The sequence below is a fragment of the Ochotona curzoniae genome, unplaced genomic scaffold (genome assembly GCF_017591425.1).
Source record: "Ochotona curzoniae isolate NIBS_2020 unplaced genomic scaffold, NIBS_Ocur_1.0 scaffold_4506, whole genome shotgun sequence".
Lineage (NCBI taxonomy): Eukaryota > Metazoa > Chordata > Mammalia > Lagomorpha > Ochotonidae > Ochotona > Ochotona curzoniae.
The window spans coordinates 52,066,261-52,087,926 of NW_024467119.1; the positions used below are offsets into that span (position 1 = coordinate 52,066,261).

The following is a 21,666-nucleotide window of genomic DNA, read 5'->3' on the forward strand; positions in this document are numbered from 1 at the left end:
GTACTTACTTTACCACATGAAGGACTGGGCTTAATGGTCTGCCATCTCTCAGCCAAGTTATAAAAGATCTGGTTCTTTCTGATGAAAGCGTATCTAGTTCTGGAAGATGTGTCTGGTAAAAGAATTGTAATTATGAAACTACTTCCTATCTAATAGAATTCATCAGCATTAAAACTATATCTTAGTGCTCAGTACCACCAACTGCCAGCCTCTATCCTCTAGCCACACGAAGCACTTAAACAAATGAAATACAAGTTGTTGACAGATCTATTTATATGAGTGTACTTTAAATTTAGTTTGCTTATAAGTTGGCTTTGAAAGAAAAATATACCTTATTACTTTTATGTATTTATGAATAGACTTTTACATCTTTCTAAACTAGCCTTGCAGTTTTAAAATATTCAAATACTATGTAAATATGCTTAAAATTAAAAGACTGATTAATCATATTTTTAATTCAAATCAATATTAAAAAAATCATTGGCATGAAAATATTTTCAGCTCTTTTCTAAAAATCAGAGGTATTGTTACACACGCAAGCACATTCTTGGAAAAACAATCACGAAAGGAAGGGGCCAGCACTGTGGAGGGCAGTGATGATGCTACTTGCAACACCACCACACCTTATCGGAGTTCTTACTCTACCTGCCCTTCTTCTAATCCAGCTTCCTATTAATGTCCCTGGAAAGGCAGCGGCAGAAGGCCCAGGTGCCCTGGTCTTTGCCACCCACCTGGGAGATCCAGATGGAGCCTGACACACCTGGCTTTGTCTCAGTCTAGCCCCAGCTGCTGCAGCCACTTGGGGATTGAGCCAGCAGATGGAAGCTCTTCTCCCTCCCTTTCTGTTTCCCTCTCTGTCACTTTGCCTTTCAAACATATATATACATATACATTTTATTTTTTTAAAGGTATGCTTCAAAGTTTTGTGCAAAAGTGGTATTAAAATACAGATTAATTTTGGTGGAAAAAATTCTGAAATCCATGAATATGACAGGACTTCAAAAAAGTTATTGGAGGGCCTGGTGCGACAGCCTAGTGGCTAAAGTCCTTGCCTTGCATGTGCCAGGATCCCATATGGGCACTGTTTTGTGTCTCAGATGCTCTACTTCCCTTACAGCTTTCTGCTTGTGATCTTGGAAAGTAGAGGATGACCCAAAACCTTGGGAGCCTGTACCCACGTGGCAGACCCGGAAAAAGCTCGTGGTTTTGGGTTGGCTCATCTTCAGCTGTTGCAGCCACTTGGGGACTATTGTTTAATAGATGGAAGATCTTTCTCTCTGTCTCTTCTTCCCTCTGTAAATCTGACTTTCCAATAAAAATAAATAAATCTTTTTAAAAATGTTAATGGAAAATGCCTAGGCTGAAAAAAAAGTACATGAATTGAAAACTCAAAACATATACCTGTGGATCCCATTTTTCATTAGCTTTTTGTGGTGGCCCCATTCAAATGAGATCATACTATGCACCCTCATCTCACTCTAGACCACTGTCTTCCATAACTAAATGCATGCACATCACTATGAGATACACACATACATGTCTAAAAACAGCCACTGGATGTACTGTCAGGAGTAAAATAGCATGTGATTCGATTTTTAACATTATTAAATCCCCCACCTCCCACGAATGCTACAGTGCTTGGTGCCCTACATTACCTGTGACTGCACATTACCAAATTTAAAATTATTTGCTAATCTACTTTAGCTATTTGGTTTTGTCTTCCTGAACTATGAGTGAGTCCGATGATTCCACATTTCCACTTCTATGCTCTCCTATGCACTGCCTGTTCAAATCTGCTGTCCTTTTTTATTTTTCCCCTTAGGCAGTCACAAGATGTCTTTTTTAAAAAAAAAAAAAAAATCAACTACTTTTGATAAGAGAAGGTAGCTCTTTTTTTAAACGTCTATTTATTTCAAAGAATTAAAGAGTTTTAACATTCATGCATAGCTTTTTCATAATACTAATTTTTTATCATTTTTGAAACTTTTGATATGCATTGATCTCAAACTTTTATGGGTACAAAAATGACCTTATATTTCCCATGAGTTTTTTTTTAGATTTATTTTAGTTATTTGAAAGTCAGAGTTACAGAGGGAGAGCTAGAGACATACATAGAGACAGACACAGACAGAGATCTTCCATCCACTGGTTCACTCCCCAAATAGCTGTAATGGCCAGAGCTGGACCAGTTTCTAAGCCAGGAGCTCCTTGCAGGTTCCCCACATGGGTCTAGGGACCAAGAACCTGGGCCATCCACATTAGCAGGGAGCTGAATTTGAATAGGAGGAGCTGGGTTCAAACCAGCACCCACATGGGATGCTGGCACCAGTGGAATCTTTATGTACTCTGCATAGCTACCATATAGACAAATCTTGATAACATGGAAAGAAAGCCAGTGCTGTGGCACAGTGAATTAAGCTGCTGCTTGTAATGCCGGCAACTAATACTGGAGCGAGAGTTCCAGTCTCATTTGTTTTACTTTTTTTTTTTTAAGATTATTTTATTTTTATTGGAAATCCGGATATACATACAAGAGGAGAGACAGAGAGGAAGAACCACTATGCATTGATTCAATTCCCAAGTGGCCCCAATGTCCAGAGCTACACCAATCTGAAGCCAGGAGCCTGGAGTCTCTTCTGGGTCTCCCACACGGTGCAGGGTTGCAAGGTTTTGGACCATCCTGACTGCTTTCCCAGGCCACAAGCAGGGAGCTAGATGGGAATTGGGGCTGCCAGAATTAGAATCGGTGTCCATATGGCATCCCGACGCATGCAAAGTGAGGATTTTAGCTGCTAGGCTACTGCAGCAAGCCCCTGTTCCACCTTTAATCCAGCTTTTTGTTGATGTGTCCAGGAAGGCAACAAATGACAGCCCATGTACTTGGTCCTCTGCTTCCCATATGGGAGACCAGGATGGAGCTCCTGACTCCTGCCTTTGGCATAACCCTTTCCTGACTGACGCAGCTTTTTACAAGTGAACCAAAGGTTGGAAAATCTCATTCTCTATACCTTTAAAATTAATAAATGTTAGTAAGGGAGAAACAGAAAACACAGGATGTGAAAGCAAAACACATATTTTATGCCTTAATTTATATGCCATGTTCAAACAATGACAGAAAACAGAAGTTGCCAAGACAGAGGGGTCAGGAAGGACCTGGTGATATGAGATTTCTTTTGATGATATAAGATTTCTTTTTTGGAGTGATGAAAATGTTTTGAAATCAATGGTGATGACTGTGCAATTAGTGAATTATGTATTTTTTTAAAAAGCAGACTGTATACTTTTAAAAGAAGGTAAATCACACATAAATTTCTTATCAATAAAATAAAACTAAAACACACGAAAAGTTAAAGTATAAAAATCCACTAACCATTTTCTGTGGAACTGATGCAAAATTAGGATAGCCCAGCACATCCTCTATGAAGCTATTTTCACAGCCTTTTCCAACCCAAATGTAAAAAACCTAACAACAAAAACAACAACAAAGTATCAAAACCTCCTAGTAGTTATGAGAACAATTCTTAATCATGCATAAAAGAAGTATATTATCTCAAAGTTGGAACAAACATAAAAGTAACATGGAAACTGTAATTGGAGCACTGTGAATGTACTTCCAGGATTCTAGAGTGGTTCTTATCTTTCTGCTGTTTTTAAGGCTTCTCACATACATTTATTTTATTCTTTTTCTCATTTACTTCCCCAATATGAATGCAATGCTTTAATTAGCAGCTTGACTCCACTCATCACTTTATTTACTGTCTTCTAGTCTTCTGTGGTGGTCTGCAGCCTTGGGTTGCTCTGGGATATTATCCAGAAGCCATTTTGACCACTCGGACACCCTTTATCCACCACCCCTGCCCTCTGACTTCTCCTAAACTCCCATCAGTAACAAGACCTTGGCAGTGGTCATCAGTTGAACCTGATAAACTCCTCTAGTCCCACTGAGCATTATGATTCTACATGGTAACAACCTTAAAGATAGGAATTTAACTCTTTATTTCAATAAGTGCATGTAATGCAGGATACTGAAGACTCCACTTTGATAAATTTACCTATCATAATAATATGTGAATCTGGGAAAACCTAAAGTAAAATGACCTGTTGTGCCAGCTACTAACTTATTGCCTCTCACTTCCTAATCCTTGCACTGACATCTCTGCATTTTGTTTCTCTTTTTCCAGTTTAACAGTGGTAAGCTTTGTGAACAGGGTGCTTACAGAGCCACAGTCCATAAGGAAAGCACCTTCTCTTGTCAACTTCTCTGCAGACAATTTTTGAAGAGGTGGCTGAGGGACAACCCTGTCATTAACATGAATGGCACCCTGAAAAAAACAGGTAAAAATACAAATGAGCTTACGTTACTATTTTAACAGTTTATGAGATAATGGTCACCAACTCTTTATAAAATATCAGAAAATGCTATTTGAGAATCTAATGCGATGCAAAAATATTAATTATACATTACCACCTTGGCTGTTTAATTAAGATACTGAAACATAATTCAAACCAAAAAAGTAAAAGCATAAATACATTAAATGATTTGTTACTTACTTGCTTTCTTTTGGGGTCAGGATAGTTTATATATATGCTAGTCTGCTGCATATCAAGTTACATTTGAATTTACCTATTAGCATATGGCCATGTTCATAATTAGTACTAACTCCAAAGAATATAGTTTTTATTCAAGGAAGAAAAAAGACACTACATATTTGTATGTTAACATTATTTCTGGATACCAGATTTTTACTTTGTAACCAAAATTACAATAAAATCACATCAGAAAGTTATTATGGACAAAATACAAATGGAAATGACCATTCTACAACTTAGGTGTGTAATAAAGTACTAAAATCAAATTCATAAATGATTTCCTATATGAAACTATTTTTGAAAGGCCCTGCAACCACTGAGATCATCAAAGGATACTATAAACCAATCAGATTTATAGCTAGTATACATATTTAATGTACCATGGAGGGGGAAAAATGGCAAAAAAAACTATTGATAACAATTACTACCCTTTGTTGCAAAACAAAGACACATTTCACTTCAATTTCAATTCCTTAAATTTTATACAATTTTATGCTACAGTTCATACATACCTCATCTGTCAATCTGTCTATCCTGTATAAATTGGGATGAATCATTTTCATTAGATGAACAAGTGGCTGAGACTTTATTTGACACATGGCATATACCCGATCATCTAGGCGTGTGCTTGTACCCGTCCTAAAGGCTTTCTGCAGGAAAAAAAGGATGTTTTCAAGTGAAATAAAAATATGGTGGGCAAAAATTAACATAACTAACTATTAGTACTCGTGGAAAAAGTACAACCTTCACATCAGACATGGATTTCATTCTCAGGTCTGATGTTGCCAGAACAGGGAAAATCATGCTCCTGTTTTAGATGGTTTCAAGGATTAACTAAGACGATATATACAGAACACCTATTAGGGTGTCTGAGACCAAAAAACACCAGGTCCTTTCAAGAGTCTCTCTCCAGAAGCAAATGGTACAAGTGGGTACGACCACAGCATTATTCAAACTGCTCACAGATATTAAACAGATATATACACATATATATACCTTTTCCCCGGTCACTATATACTTACACACTACCATTTTTACATTGATTTTTTTTTTCATTATTCTTCAAAAATTTTCCAATGCTAAAATCTATTACCCTTCGGTTTTAATAGCAGCAACCTAGCTTTTATTTTGTAACATATATGTATCTGAGAATTATAAAAATTTTATTACATTTAACAATATATAAAAAGCTACCTGCTTCAGAAGGGCCAAAACATAGAGCGGAAACAATTTGAGGGAATTAGGAGCGATCAACGCAGAGTGCTGAAAATTGGAAACAGTCGAGCCATATGCAGATAATGAATCCACTACAGCATTCACTAAGGCATCTCTTGCATCTGATAGACTTGATGAAACAGATCGATCCACAGCTATAAAGAACCCCCCCCCAAAAAAGGTTTACATGTTAAATTCCAATGAGCTCCGCAAGAAACAAAATATGCATTACTGAATAAAAATTGCAGGTCATCCTTCACCTCATTTTAAGTGTCTGCTTACTGAACATTTCTCTAAAGCAAATGTGATAAATATAAAATGTCAACAAGTTTAGATTCTTTTTGTTTTAGCTTATTAGTTATAAAAACACTTGGCCACTACTCACATTAGCAAATGTCTATAATCCATTTGCTTCTGAGACAGTCCTGGGGATGTTTCTATCACTCAAATGGAGATTATACCAACAGAACGTAATTTTCTTTCCCGCACAGCTAATATAAATTCTCCAGCCTGAATTATCCTGATTACCTGACTTTTCTTTCAAAGCACTCCAGAACAACAAATAAAAAAGGTGGAAATGGGGTTATCATCGTGGTATAGTGGGTAAAGCCACCACTCGCAACCCTGGCACCATGTTTCAAAGTGCCAGGTCATTTCCTGGCTATTCCACTACTGACCCAGCTTCTTCCTAATGTGTCTGAGAAAGAAGAATGACAAAACTTTTGGGCCTCTGCCACCTTTGTAGGAGATCAGGATGTAGTTTCCGGTCCTGAATGTTTTAGCTTTTGGGGAATGAACCAGTAAACAGAAGGTCTCCTCCTCTTTGTCTCTCTCTCTTTGATCTGTCTTGCAAATAAATTAAAAAACAAAACAAAACTTTTTAAAAGAGAAAATGAAGTAACATGAGTGTTCATGTACACATCGAAGCAATAGGTACCAATGGGAAACTGACTTTCCTCTAATATATTTTATTAAAGTAGAAAAAATACACATGTGCTTATATCCAGTATTAAAAATAATCAGTTATGATATAATTCAAAATCTAGATATAACTGCTGTTTTTTTCTAAGACTATAGGGAAGAAAAAATATTTCAAGTTGAAATTCACCTATAAGGTAAATTCATTAAAAACTGGCATTGTTAAACATTAACTTCCCAAAGGATCTTTTCATCTTGTATACAGTGACACTTTTGCAACTCTTAATTTCTTGCTAGTTTTATGTCAGTGCATAATCATGGGAAAACTACCATCAAAAAATGTGCTTTATCACTGCAGAAATGTGTAATGCCTCTCAACAGTGAAAGCCTCCCCACGCCCCCAGTTCTGGAAATAACTGAACCACTCTCCACTCAATTTGCTTATCCCGAGTGTTGTAAAAATGGTATCCTATAGATGCAATCCTTGAAAAGCCTAGGTTCTCTCACTTAGCATAATGCCTCTGAGAGTCATCTATGTTCACATACTCATGGTTCATTTCCTTTAAGATTGATTTTTATCTGAGCAAACTTATAAAAAGAGAAGAGAGAGAAAGGATCTTCCATCCACTGGTTCACTCCCCAAATGGCTACAACGGTTAAAGTCAAGCTGATCTGATCTGAAGCCAGAATCCAGGGTCCTGCGCCAGGTCTTCCACATGGTACAGGGTCACAAGGACTTGAACTGGCACTCACATGGGATGTTGGCACCACAGGCAGAGAATAAGTCTATAGAGCCATCGTGTCAGCCCCTGCTCATTCATATTTCCAAAAAATATTACTAAATGCCATAGTAAGTTAAACCACTATTTGCAGTACTGGCATCACTTATGGGCACTGTTTTGAGCTCCAGCTTTTTTATTTCTGACCTGGCTGCCTTCTAATTTGTCTGGGAAAGCAATGAAAATGGTGCAACTGCTTGGTTCTCTGCACATACATGGGAGACCAGGAAGAAACTCCTGGTTCCTGGCTGTAGCCTGGTCCGTCCCCAGGCATTGCAGCCTTTTGAGAAATGAATCACCCAACAAAAGCCCTCCCTCATTTTCTCTGTTACTCTGATTTTCAAATGCATACTTTTTTTTTCTAAGAATTTATTTATTTTTATTGGAAAGGCAGATTTACAGAGAAAAGGGGAAACAAAGAACTTCATCTGCTGGTTCACTCTATAACTGGCCGCAATAGTCATAGCTGAGCCAAATTGAAGCCAGGAGTCAGGAGCTTCTTCTGGGTCTCCCACACATGTACAGGGTTCCAAGGCTTTGGACTGTCCTCTATTGCTTTCCTGGGCCACACCAGGGAGCTGGATGGGAAGCAGCGCCCATATGAAATCTCAGTGAATGTAAGACAAGGATTTTAGTCACTAGGCCACCACACTGGGTATAGTTTTATTTTTAATGTTACTCAAAGGGTGGTATTGTGCCACCTGCTATGCCAGCATTCCATATCAGAGTGCTGGCTGAGTCCCAGTTGCTCCACTTCAAATCCACCTTCCTGCTAATGTGCCTGGAAAAGCAGCAGTAGAAGGTCCAAGTACTTGGGCTGCTGTCACCCATGTGGAAGATCTGGAAGATGCTCTTGGTTACTTGCTTCATTGTGGATCAGACCTGCCTGTAGCAGCCATGTGGGAAACGAATTAACATATGGAGGGTATCTCTCTGCCTCTATCACTCTCTCTTTCAAAGAAACAAATCTTCATATATATATATATATATATACTTATACGTAAGTATTGCCTGACAGAGACAAACACACAGAGAGAGTTACCATATATGCTGATTCATTATGAGAATGCCCACAATAGACAGGGTGGGTCAAGGCAAAAGTCAGGAGCCAGAAACTCATCGGGTCTCCCAGTAAGGGGTAGTTACCCAGTTATCTAGGCCATCACTGCTGCTTCCCAGCATTTACAACATCAGGCAACTGAAGCTAAAACTGGAGCCTCGACTCAAACTCCAATGTAGGATGTGGATATCTTAACTTCAAGCTCAAACGCCCATCCTTGGTTCATTTCTGTCTTTTTTTTTTTTAAATAGATTTATTTTTATTGGAAAGGCAGATATACAGAGAGAAGGAGAGACAGAGAGAAAGCTCTTCCATCCACTGGTTTAGTCCCCAAGTGGTCACAACAGCTGGAGCTGAGCCGATCTGAAGCCAGGAGCCTTCCCCGGGTCTCCTATGCAGATGCAGGGTCCCACAGCTTTGGGGGTGTTCTTGATTGCTTTCACACACAACAAGTAGGGAGTTGGATGGGAAGTGGAGCAGCTGGGACATGAACAGGCACCCATATCGGGGCCCCGGTCCATGCAAGGTGAGGACTTTTACCCACTAGGCTACCACACTGGGCCCAGTTCATTTCTTTTTAATGTTGACTAGTCTTGCGTTTTTTGGTGGATGAATATATTCATTAGGTGAAATACTTTCTATTTTTGCCAGTTTCCAATTATTATGAATCTCCTTAAAATCATTTACATTAACAATTAATGTAAAACGTATGAACACTTTAATGCCTAGAATTGAAACAAAAAGGTAAAACACGTACTTCTTAAATAAGGGATATCAGACAAATTTCTGTGTTTAGGATACAAAGTTTTATTTTGGTGCTCATTTCCTTTTTACTTACCCATATTTGCCAGAAGGCAGATGGAAGCTTGAACATCCACTCCTGCGTATACATCTGCTAGTGAACTTACAACTGGCAGACAAAGTGTATGCACTCTAATTCTCCTCTCACCTATACAAAAAGATAAACACATGTCATCACAAAATAGATCAGACCAAGACACAGAATAGGTCAAAATTCTATTCAGGTTATTGTTTTGACCAGATCTGCTCACCTACAGGATTTTGAGTATAAAAAGCTTTAAAACTAAGATGTTTTAAAGAAAAACTTTCCATATCTGAAGACAGATGATGAATCTGTGCTATATTTTGTATCTAGTTGTACATTAGGTTCTAGTTTTCATTTTAATTTTATTACATTATGTTCAACACATTTCATTGTTAAATAACAGGAGAAAATCTGAATTGTTTTAGGCTTTTTATCTTATGGGGCAAGAAATATTGCAAAGCAAGGCATAGCTGGATCTAGCAAAGTTTCAACCAGAAGTATAAGCTCCTAAGGAATACAAGACTTCTACAAATAAGCACATAATTCAGCTTTTAAAAAGGACAAAGGAACAATGGAACCTATGTTTGATTAACTAACCCAGACATCACTACCTGAGACCATGCACCCATCCTTGCCCGTACTTTCTGCAACTAAAGAGCAGAAACTACTTCTGCACAGTTTTTATTTCATTTCTATTAAAATTACCTTTGCTTGATGTATATAATAGGGCTGTCTGAAAACACACTAAGGAAGTATCTGTCAAACTTTCTTCAATTGACAACTGTACTGCAAACCCAGCATCCGGATTAATGTTGGCAAGGGATAACAAGTCAGTGGAACGGACAAAGAAGTTTCCATGAAAAGTGTGCATTGAAAGACCTAGGAAGTAGAAAATTCATATAATAACATTTCTTAACTCAAGCTGCTTTTTTTGTGTGTATTTTAAATTGTTATTATTTTCTAGGGTACAGTTTTGTAGATACAGGGATGTTCTCATCACTCTTTCCTCCCTCCCTCCCCCATCATTTTCCCTATATTGTTATTACAGTAGTATAGTTCCTCAGAAACAGTAACAAGTCAAACATCTATTTATATATATGTATTTTTTTTCATTTCAAGTGAAAGGCAGAGTTAGAGATCTTCCATCCACTGGTTCACTCCCCATATGCCTGCAATGGTCATGGTTGGGCCAGGCAGAAACCAGAAACCAGAAACCCAGCATCCAAATTTAGTAAGCCACATGGGTGGTTGGCATCAAAGTACTTGAGCCATTATCTGCTGCCTGGCATATATGAAACAGCATGAAGCAGGAATCAAAGTGGAGCTTGGATTTGACCCAGATACTCGAATACATGTAGCCCAAGGGCATTAAACTGCTATGCCAGTCTAAAGCCCTATGAAATTATTTTAAAAAATATTTATTTGAAAGGGAGAGTCTCTCTCTTTCTCTCTCTCTCTCCCTCACACACACACACGAGGGATGGGGAGGGAGGGAGAGACAAGGAGAGGGAGGGAGGAAAAGAGAAGAGAGAATCTCCATTTGCTAGTTTATTGCCCAAATGGCTGCAATGACTACGTCTAGCCCAAACCAAAACCAGGAGCCTAGAACTCTATATGGGTCTCCCACATGTGTGCATGAACCCATATACTGGGGCTATCTTCTGTTGCTTTCCCAGGCACATTAACAGAGAGATGAATTGAAAGCAGAACAGTCATGACTCAAACCAGAGTTCCAATACAGAATGTCAGTATCGCAGACAGCAGCTTAGCTTGCTGAAGCATAATTCTGGCCTCGAAAGTTACTTTTCAAAGTTAAAGCTGCTTCTTACCTTGAATCAAAAGGATTTCAAGGTAGTAAAGCTGGAGTTTAGGTAGAGATTCTAAAATATTAATTCAGAATAAGCAGTACAGGTTATAGAGACGGGAGACTATAATTTAACTTGTGCTGATAATTGTGTATTTTCTTCTGATTTGAAGTCAGACACAGATGTAAGGCACAAAATTAAACAAATGAAGATTACTTGTACAATTTCATCTCAGATTTAAAACAAGGGACCAGAATCTCTACTGCAAAGATTCACATAAAACTAAGGAAATGTAAATTAAAGGACCATGAAAGGCAAAGATCCTTAGATAATTTCCATTTTAGACCTCAATAATATTCTTAATTCTCCTCCAATTGGCTTTCACATAAGTGTGTGTGTGTGTGTGTGAATAAATCAAAACATTCTTTTTGCCCACCTCTTCAGGTTATTTTTTAAAAAGCAAGAAATGGGGAAGGGGTGTTCTGGCACAGCAGTCAGGCTGCCCAGATGGCACAGCAGAGGGTCTGGTTTGGTCCTGGATTTACTTCCAATTCCATGTTCCTTCTCTGTTTCAGCATTAGTGGAGGGCATCGGTCAAACATTTTTTAAATAGTAAGCAATGATATCCAATAACATTTTGATAAAGACTGATGTTTTCTATGGTAACAAACATCATACATGATGAGAATAATAACGCTCATTAATTTTGACAGAAGTATGCAACATAAAGTATAATTTTAACCATGTCATACCTTTAGTACATCTTATTCTCATAACAGCTTCAAATCCAATTTTTCTTGTGAGATACCGTTTTAAATCTTTTTGTAACTTTTCTGCTTGTGAAGGATTGTGAGTATAGTGGAAAGATGGATAGTAATAGATGCACCCTGCAGAATACTTGGATATGCAAGCTTTAGAGAGAAATTTAAAAATTATTAGCTAAATATGCAATAACACTCTCTTACCCAACAGCAGTAAAGCTTGTGTATTATGAGGAAATCTAAATTGCAAGGAACAAACCTGAGCTGTCAAAAGTACACAAAAGATCTGAACAAACTGAAACCTTTACTTAAAAAACAATTATATACACTATATTTTATTGTTGAGTAAAATGGTAAGGAAATAGAGTATTATGTTTACCAATAATTTTCACAGACATATATCTCATTCACAAACTTTTCTCCCAAAAATAATCACAATGCCAACTAAAGAGTTTAGATTTAATTTTGTGCCAAAATGTTTATCTAAGCAAACACATACAGTATCTCCTTACCTAGAGAAGCAAGATCTGAATACTGTGAACTTAGAAGGAACAAATCCACTGCAGTTTGCTGTCCTGAGCAATCTAAAGCAAGTTTCTTATAAAAATCAGTTGCAGGTCCAAGATGTTGTACCACCTAAGTCAACAGAACATAAAATAAGAGCTAGAAGTCTTTAAGTATGCACAATCACCTTCTATGTTTCTTTCTCTAAAAAGAAAATAAAATAAAAACAAAAATAAATTGGGAGGGAGCAGCATTGTGGCATGGTTTTATTTGGTACCATTTTGTGTCCTAGCTGCTCCATTTCCTATCCAGCTCCCTGCTTATAACCAGAAAAACAACAACAAAAACAAAACAAACAAAAAAACCTCACACATACACACCAGCACAAGATGGCCCAAGTGCTTAGAACTATGCTACCTGCGTGGGACAATCAGATTAATTTTTCTGGTCCCTGACTTTGGGCATGGTTCAAGCCTGGTCACTGTAGCCACTTGGAGAGTGAACCAGTGAATAAATCCTACCTTCCTCCTCTTACTTCCCCTCTAACTCTTTCAAATAAACAAATGCATCTTTGAAGTTTTTTTTTTTTAATATTTCATATTATTTGAAAGGTAAAGAGACAGAGAGATGAAGAGAGACTGAGTTCTTCCATTTGGTTCACTGACTCAATGACCACCAACATCCAGGAACGGACTAGGTTAAAGCCAGAAGCCTAGAACTCCATCTGGGTTTCCCACATAGGTGTCAGGACCCCTAATACCTGAGCCATCACCTGCTGTCGACCAGAATGCACACCAAAAGGAAGCTAGCCAAGAAGCAGAGTGGCCAGGATGCAAATGACTTAAACCAGTGCACCAATTGCCTGCCATCTGTCCTTCTTATAGTAAGGAAGAGGATATCCTCTAATCCTCCATCAAGCAAAGGAATCTTGAAAATACCTAAGCAATTAACATAGATTTCCTATAGCTGATACTTAAAAAGCTCATTTATACTAGTATAGTTTGAGATGTTTTGTATAAATCATCATGCTAGCATATCTCATAGCGTTATTATTATCTATGCTACAAAGAAAATTAAGGCTTACATTGATTGATTAATTTAAACCTATCCATGATGCTTGTTAGAATATAAACTCAAGGATTATGGATCCAAAGAGGTGTTATTAATCATTACATTTCTAGTAGGAGAGAAAGATTACAGAATGATTTCTCCACTAGTATAAGAAGCCTTGTGGCAGTGGACAAAGTGTTTCCAGGTTCTTAACCACCATCTACACTGCATTAAAAATTAGTTTATTCCTTTCAGTAATACTGAATAATCCTTCTGTTAGGATTTACTCAGATATGAAGGAAAATACAAAGCTGGACAGATATCAGCCTTTTGAATTCCAGGCAGATGGGGAAAATTTCTGCAAGTTAAATGAGAAAACTAACAAACCAATATCTCAAGCCATATCATAAAATTCAGTAACCATGTAAAGTTCCTATGTTAAAATGACACTAATTTATCATGAACTAAATGGTAGTTATTATTGCTGATGAATTTAAAACAATATATTCCCTTACTATAAAATCAGTTTCTTTCTCAAACAAAATATAAACATATAATTTCCAAAAAAGTGAAAGAATGCCATTTTTCTCTAACAAAGTGGTGAAGAACCAAAAAGTCATGATATTTAACAGTGGCTACAGGAAGAGTTCTTAAGAGTATAGGCAGATTTGGCTGGGCATGGTAGCCTAGAGGCCAAAGTCATCGCCTTGCACAGGTCAGGATCCTATATGGGAGCCAGTTCTAATTCTGGCTGCTCCAGTTCCCATCCAGTTCTCTGCTTGTGGTCTGGGAAAGTAATAGAGAATGGCCCAAAGCCATGGGACCCTGTACCCACCCACATAGAAGACTTGGAAGAAGCTCTGGCTCCTGGCTTTGGATTGGCTTAGCTCTGGCCACTGTGGTCAATTGGGGGGAATGAATCAACAGATGGAAGATCTTTCTTTCTGCCCCTCCTCCTCCTCTTTGTATATCTGATCTTCCAATAAAATAGATCTTAAAAAAAAAAGTGGAGCAATAGGGACGGTAACCTATATCCCTATGTGATGCTGGTGCTACAGTGAGAGGATGAACTAGTGTTCTGGCTCCTGATGAGTGTATTTTAAATCCCTCATTTCACATGATAAATGAATGAGAACATTCACTAAAGAATATTTTACTCATTAATTTGGTTCAGGTCCTTGGGACCCTGGCAGGCCCAGAGGAGATTCCTGACTTCTGGCTTAGGATCTATTCAGCTCCTGCCATTGCAGCCATTTGGGGAGTAAACCAGAGGATGGGAAGTCTTCTCTGACTTTTTTATAAATTCTGCCTTTCAAATGAAAATATGTCTTCATAAACAAATAAATAAATAATTCAGTCTTATATTGTTTGAAAATATTGGAGACATCTTAGCAACTATTCAATGGCTGGGGGACATTTAATTAAATTCAATACTTTCATATTTATTGCAAGAAAATCCCAGCAACTATGACCATCTGAGGAGTGGACCAGCAATAAGATCTCTTTATCTCTCCCCGTCACTCTTTCGAGCGAATAAATCTCAAAAACATTAACTAAATTATTTATCTGAAAGGCAGAGAAACAGAATGAGATCTTTCATTCACCAGCTCATTCTCCCACCTGACTGTAACAGACAGAGGTGGGTCAGCAGGAGGCCAAGAGCCAGGTCTCCAGTCAGGTCTCCAATGTGACTGCCACAGACTCAAGCACTTAAGCCATGATCTACCGCTTCCTTGGTATATTTGGACACAGCTGGTTTGGAAGTGCAGTAGCTAGGACTTGGAGTGGCATTCCAACATGGGACGCAGTTGTTCCTAGCAGTGACTGAACACTCTGTGTCATAGGGTCAACTCCTGGAAATGAGGACAATAAAAAAGCTGCACATACTTGGAGGTGGTGGGAGTGGAGAGAGAGACAGGGACAGAAAGAGAGAGAGAGAAAGAGACTATACATAAAGCTCAAAACCTTTTTGCACCAAAATAAATTGTAATTTCTAAATTTCAATGATTTACAAAGTAAACATATATAGCACATTGTGATTTAAGAACAAAACAGACGAACTGAATTTAACATGTTTAAAAACTACTTTTATCTTTTCAGTTTATTTATTTCAAAGTAGAGTTAAAAGAAAGGGATATAATGTAATCTTCCATCTGCTGGTTTGCTCTCACATGCTCACAACAGATCAGGCTAGGCTAGAACAAAGCCAGGAACCAGCAGCTCCACCTGTGTCTCTCATGTGGGAGGCAGGAACCCAAACACTTCAGCTGCCTCCCATTACCTCCAGAATATACCTGCTGACTCCCAGGACGTGTATTAGCAGGAAGCTGGATGGTCCTAGGCACTCCAATATAACAACCTACTATATCATAATACAAGCCCCAAGGTAAACTCTCTTAACTATTTTCTTTATTATTAAGAATGAGAGAGAAAAGCAGAATAATGAACAATAATCACATGACTTATAAAAGTAAAAAATACAATCTTGAATATGGCAGAGAAACTAAATACAAAATACCTTTGTACTTGATCTCTGATTAGGATCTTCTCTGGACTGCAGAAGTCCTGCACCCAAGGAAGGTAACTGTGTCTGAAATACAGACACACGGCCACCTGTTGGAGACATTAATTTAAAGGCGGCCTGCAGCGCAGGACCAAGGGCACTGTGTGTTTCTCTTGTATTGGTGAACATATTTGGTAAAGCATTCAGTAAGTCTTTTATAAGCTGAGAAAACAAAGATTAAACGCAGGATTACTGAAAAAGCAATACAATATTCCTTGTTAAAAAATTCCAGACTATGATACATAAATCACCCCATTCTGGGATTTGTAAATTCATAAACTACCTATGTTGACTGTTGTTTAACAATATTAATGTGCCATATAAACTGATATTGACAAAACAAAGTTGAAAAACAAGTATTTTGAAAACAAAACAAAAAAATAATTCAATCTTACCTCTTTACTTTCATGTAGATTCACAAGTAAACTATCAGGTGTAGGTAGAAAAACATCTATAAGGAAAATATATTTTTAAATTAGAAAACAAAATCAAAAGAGTAACTTAGGAAAGCTTTATCAAGTCATATGTAATTTTTACTCTAAGACAGTTTTACTAAATATACACAGATATGAACATCATACAAATAAGTATCTACAAGAAAACAATTATTTTAAGACAAGTGCCATTATGCTTAGTGAAATAAGCAAATTTCAAAAGTATACACATTGCATGTTCTTTATGGTATAAGGCAACCTTCACACAAAATACTTACAGATACATAGGTAAACTTGTTTATACCCATACTGTTATAGATGAACTATAAAATGGAGACTAGCATATTGGGAAGTAGATACATTGTAGTATGCATTTCTATTCAAGAGTAAAATAGTGACTCCCAATGAAACTGTTAAATACACCTTGACAATATTACACTAGATTTGTCTACCATTACCTATATCTACAATGCCATGATACACTTAAATAGCAGAATGTCGGGCCTGTGACTGTTGCTGAAGAACTATGTTACCATAACAATATGGCGGAAACTAGTGGAAAGGAGGATTGGGAAGAAGGAAGGAAGGAGAGGTGGAGTGAGGAATCCTACACTTATAAAATTGAAGCATGGCAAATAATATAAAAACAAAAAACAAGTACTAAAGCACAATCAAGTAAGATGTATTATAAAACACAGTGGTTCCCTTCTAAAGTCTGTAACTAGACAGTGCTTTATTTAGCTGACTGCTTACCATCTATATCAGACACAATCAACATTTGAGGCTGCGATAATCCTTCTTGTAAATTGTAAAAATGAATGGTGCTATCAAAGGTCACAAATCCTATTCTTGTTCGTGAATCCCCAGGAAGCCTACAAACAAAAAATGGCTATTTTAAATTCACAGTGCTCAGCAACATTTTTGATTGACTCATACCTTTCTAGGGAACAAAAAAAATCATCCTTATCTAAACCAATAAATATCAGGAAAGAAATGTATGAAATATTCTATTCTCAAATGAAATCACTGACATGGTTTGATGTTATACATAAGAAAATTGAACTATATTAGTATTCAAACTGGAGTTTTAAAAAGTAATGAAAATTATTTAAAGGCAATTATTCTCCCTAACTTTGCTTTGGAACACTTAAGTAGAAACTGAAGATATTTTTCAGTTCCAATATTATAATTATGAACACAATGATAAATTAGTACTTTCCAATAAAAGATTGCATATAACACCAATCAAATTTAATATTTTAACATATTTATTTATTTATTTGAAAGGGGGAGAGAGAAAGAGAGACCACCAACCCTCCATTCCTTGGCCCACAACCCTAAATGGCCACAATAGCTATGTAGAGCCAGCCTGAAGCCAGAAGCCAGAACTTCATCCAGGTCTCCCACATGGCAGATGGATTGGAAGTAGAAAAACTAAAATTTTCATCAGCACGCAGACATGGGATAGCACCATTGAAAGCAGCAGCTTAACCTGTGGCACCACAACACCAGGTTGCTAACATGTAACAGGTTAAACCAAAAACCACATAGATGAACACTGAAGTATTTATCAGTCATTAAAATTTTACCCTATGAGTGCTCATTTTTCCAAAGGTAATGTCTCAGTATAAAAAAATAAATCACCATTTAATTGCCCGACAAGCTTTCGCTCTTGTAAAATGGATGCCTCACTTCATCAAAGTATACTTTGAAATACCATTAAGTATGGTAACTTGAGCTACACAATTTACTGTTTTAGCAACGTCTACTTCTGAACAGTACAAGATCTAAAATACAAAGTGCATTTCTAAGGATACTGAGTATTAGGCTCATGTATTTACTGACTGGAGTGGAGAATACTGACTCACTCAAAATACACAAGACTTAAACTGAAATTGCCCTACCATCAAACGCACCTTTGTCAATATTTCCAGAATCCTTTCTAAAACCAAGTTACCACATGGTTATCATTTTGTTACTCTACTTTTAATTTTCCTAATGTTTCTCTTTTCTGATTTGATTGTGTGTCTAAAATCTATTTCTCCCTTTCCAACTTTATCCTTAGTTTTGTATAATCCATTTAATTTACAAACATTTACTCATCTCTGTCACAGTGGTTGCAATGGGGGCAAATATCCTTCATACTTCTCTATCGGAGATTATCACATTGAGTAGATTTTTGGAGCAAGAGGTAAAATAGTAGCTGCACAAACCAATCTGTATCCTAGCACCTTCAGGAATGCTGTACCCCCTATGGCATTAAAATTTGAAGTTTAAAGACCACAGAGAGGGAGCTGGCATTGTGGCACGGAAGGTTAAGCTGCTCTTGTGCTATCAGCATCCCATAGAATCCCAAATGCTCCATTTCAGTCCAGCCACCTCCTACGCACTGGTGAAAAGTCACCTAGGGGAAACCCACGTAGAGTACCAGACTTCAGGCTGTTGCAGCCAATGGAGAGTAAATCAGCAAATGGAAGATCTCTCTCCCCCCTTTATCCTTTGTAGCTATGGCTTTTTAAGTAAAAGAAAATAACTTTGAAAAAAACAAAAAGGAAAACAAAACCCCAAATCCACATTTTTCTGCAGTATTCTCTAACTGCCACTCAATGCTAATGCTCTTTCTGAAGCAAGTACATGACTAACTGGTGAATAGCTCAACCAAGAATGAAAATGCAAAAACTCTAAATCATTAAGAAATACTGAGAGCTAACCTACCAAACTAGATTCTTATAGTCTGGAACACTATAACGTCAGTTTCTTTTCCTGGCTAAGATAAGTAGGGTGCAGTCGGTGGTGGGTGGTGGGAGCACCCAATAGGGCAAGGACTCCTAAGCACCTTGGGAAGACAGGGAGAATCCTGTGGTGTGACCCAGAATACCTAGCAAAGCATTCACCCAAACCCACCAGACACCTCTACATGAGTCAAGAACCATTACAGCTGTGAACTACCCTATTGTCTTAAGCCATACTGTACAAGGTCACTGGGGTGAATGATTAAAGCTACATGACGGAGTCCCCCCATAACTAACATTTGCAGACACACAAAGAGGAAGTAGCTGGGCATAAACCTTATCTACACTCTCCACTTGCATGCCACAGCTCACTGCCAACATGCCAAAGTGAAGAGCCCAGTCTCTGGATCCCTAGCTTCTTCAGCACAGCATCAGACCCTCTTCCCTTTATCCAGCTCCATCTCTGATTAGGGAAGCTAAAATCAGCTTAGGAAAAAATTTCTTGCTCGGGCACAATTTATAGCTGGATTTCTCTCAAGTAAGATTATTCTTTTTTTTTAATTTCAAATTTATCCTTTATAGGGACAGATGAAACTATACCTATTACATGTGGCATGTTTTAAAATACATGTACATTGGGGAATGGCTAAATCTAGCTAATTAACACATGTATGACTTAACAGTTATCATTTTTGTGATACAGCAATTCAAATTTACTTTCAACATTTCTGGAGAAATGTTATTATCTACAGTCACCAACAGTAAGTCTTGAACTTACTCCTCCTATGTAGTGAAATTTTGTGTCCTTTGGTCAGCATACCCCAACAACACCTTTCCATGGTCCAAAGCCCTGGTAATTGTTATTCTTGTATTCTATTTGTTTGAGAATAGCTTTTGAAAGTCCCTGGCACTCATCTTTCAGGTTTATTATATCATTTAATACAATGTCTTCCAGATTCTGCAAATGACAGGATTTCCTCTAACTCTATATATTTCACTCACCATACAAACTCATTTTCTATTCTATTCCTCTGCTCATGGATACTCAGGCTATTTCCATTCCTCAGCTATTATGAATACTAGCACTGCAATAAATGTGGGAGTGCAGCTGTATCTTCAATAGACTGATTTCATTTCCTTTAGACAGATATCCCAGCATGGGGTTGCCAGATCATTAGGGACTGCTATTTTCTCTGCAGGAATCCTCACAACATTTTGCATAATGCAAATACAAATTTACATTCCTACCACTATTTTTAATGTTTGAGCATTGCTTCTCCCCACTTTCCCAGCAGTGTTTCTTATCTTTGGTATTCTGAGAAGCAGTTTTCTCCAGTCTTGATATTCTGGCTAACTCAAGCTTGCTGGGCCCCAGTATTCAAGTCAGTTAAGTCAGATGGACACATAGATAAGATCTAAATTCCTTACTAAATATTAAAAGCTCTAATGAATTTTTAATTCAGACATCAACTAATTAAATAATAATAATTTAATTACTAAGATTCTTCTTCTACTGGTAAGACAGGAAGTATTCTTTTAATTAGCAAATAAATTTAAGCAAATAAAACCAACCCCCACAAACTACTAATAAATGCTTTGCATTTTCATACACAAAACATATTATGAGTAAAAAGCAAAATTCTTACTTGTCTAGATTTTCTAATAGTGACTGACACAAAATTGTCAAATATCCAGCTTCCACTGCATTATGAGACACATCTAAAACAAACAAGTAAACTGCAGGTTGAGGAGGACGGAGCTAAAAAGAATAAAAATGGCATATTCAGTAGGTGCAACATATTCATTTTTGCATCTCTTTTTACTATTATACAGTTCCTAAACACAAATATGGTTGTTATTTTGTAAAATCTTATAATAAAATACTGAAAAATATATCATTTCAAAGATTTTCCTTCATATAAAGTTGGTGGTGCAAATACGACAAGCCAGTTATACCTGGTAATGTGCCTGATAAGTTGCCATCTAAACAACAATCACATTTCTTATTATGAAATACTAAGCTATCTAGATAAACATCCTTTATCAACACCTGAAAACAACATTTTTTATTAAAGTAAACTTTAAAGGCAACAATCTGTCATTAGCAGTTGCTATTGGGCCAACTATCAGTGGATGACTCCTGAGAGTTAAATGCCCAAGTGTAAAGAAAGTTCTTGTGATGATACTGTCAATATATTTTTTTAAAAGGTCCTTATTTGGAAGATGATACTTGGTGCAGTAGTGAAAGCACCACTTGGAACTTCCACATCCCCAATAAAATGCCTAGCAAGAGTCTTATATCCAGGTTCCTGCACATGTACACCCTGGCGGCAGCAGTTTAAAGTGCAAGCTTGGGCCTGGTGCTGTGGCTTAGCTGCTGAAGTCCTCACCTTGAACGTTCCAGGATCGCATATGGGCACTGGTTCTAA

At 37.4% G+C, this 21,666-nt stretch overlaps 1 protein-coding gene across 5 annotated transcripts in view; it reads right to left on the bottom strand.

The window, feature by feature from the left end:
- The window catches only part of SEC24B (SEC24 homolog B, COPII coat complex component), an 80,530-nt gene that overhangs the window by 1,119 nt on the left and 57,745 nt on the right, over window positions 1-21,666 (bottom strand). For 4 of the 5 annotated variants that reach the window (XM_040967323.1, XM_040967322.1, XM_040967324.1 and 1 more), the window contains 13 exons: window positions 20,884-20,996; window positions 17,259-17,377; window positions 16,467-16,522; window positions 16,027-16,233; window positions 12,467-12,590; window positions 11,946-12,104; window positions 10,094-10,267; window positions 9,401-9,511; window positions 5,785-5,960; window positions 5,103-5,240; window positions 4,218-4,322; window positions 3,371-3,463; window positions 9-112 (listed from right to left, as the gene is read on the bottom strand). In XM_040967323.1, the coding sequence (XP_040823257.1) occupies window positions 9-112; window positions 3,371-3,463; window positions 4,218-4,322; window positions 5,103-5,240; window positions 5,785-5,960; window positions 9,401-9,511; window positions 10,094-10,267; window positions 11,946-12,104; window positions 12,467-12,590; window positions 16,027-16,233; window positions 16,467-16,522; window positions 17,259-17,377; window positions 20,884-20,996 (1,679 nt within the window). Of the gene's footprint in view, window positions 1-8; window positions 113-3,370; window positions 3,464-4,215; window positions 4,323-5,102; window positions 5,241-5,784; window positions 5,961-9,400; window positions 9,512-10,093; window positions 10,268-11,945; window positions 12,105-12,466; window positions 12,591-16,026; window positions 16,234-16,466; window positions 16,523-17,258; window positions 17,378-20,883; window positions 20,997-21,666 lie in introns of those variants that run through there. The other variant, XR_005882390.1, reaches the window with a different exon arrangement.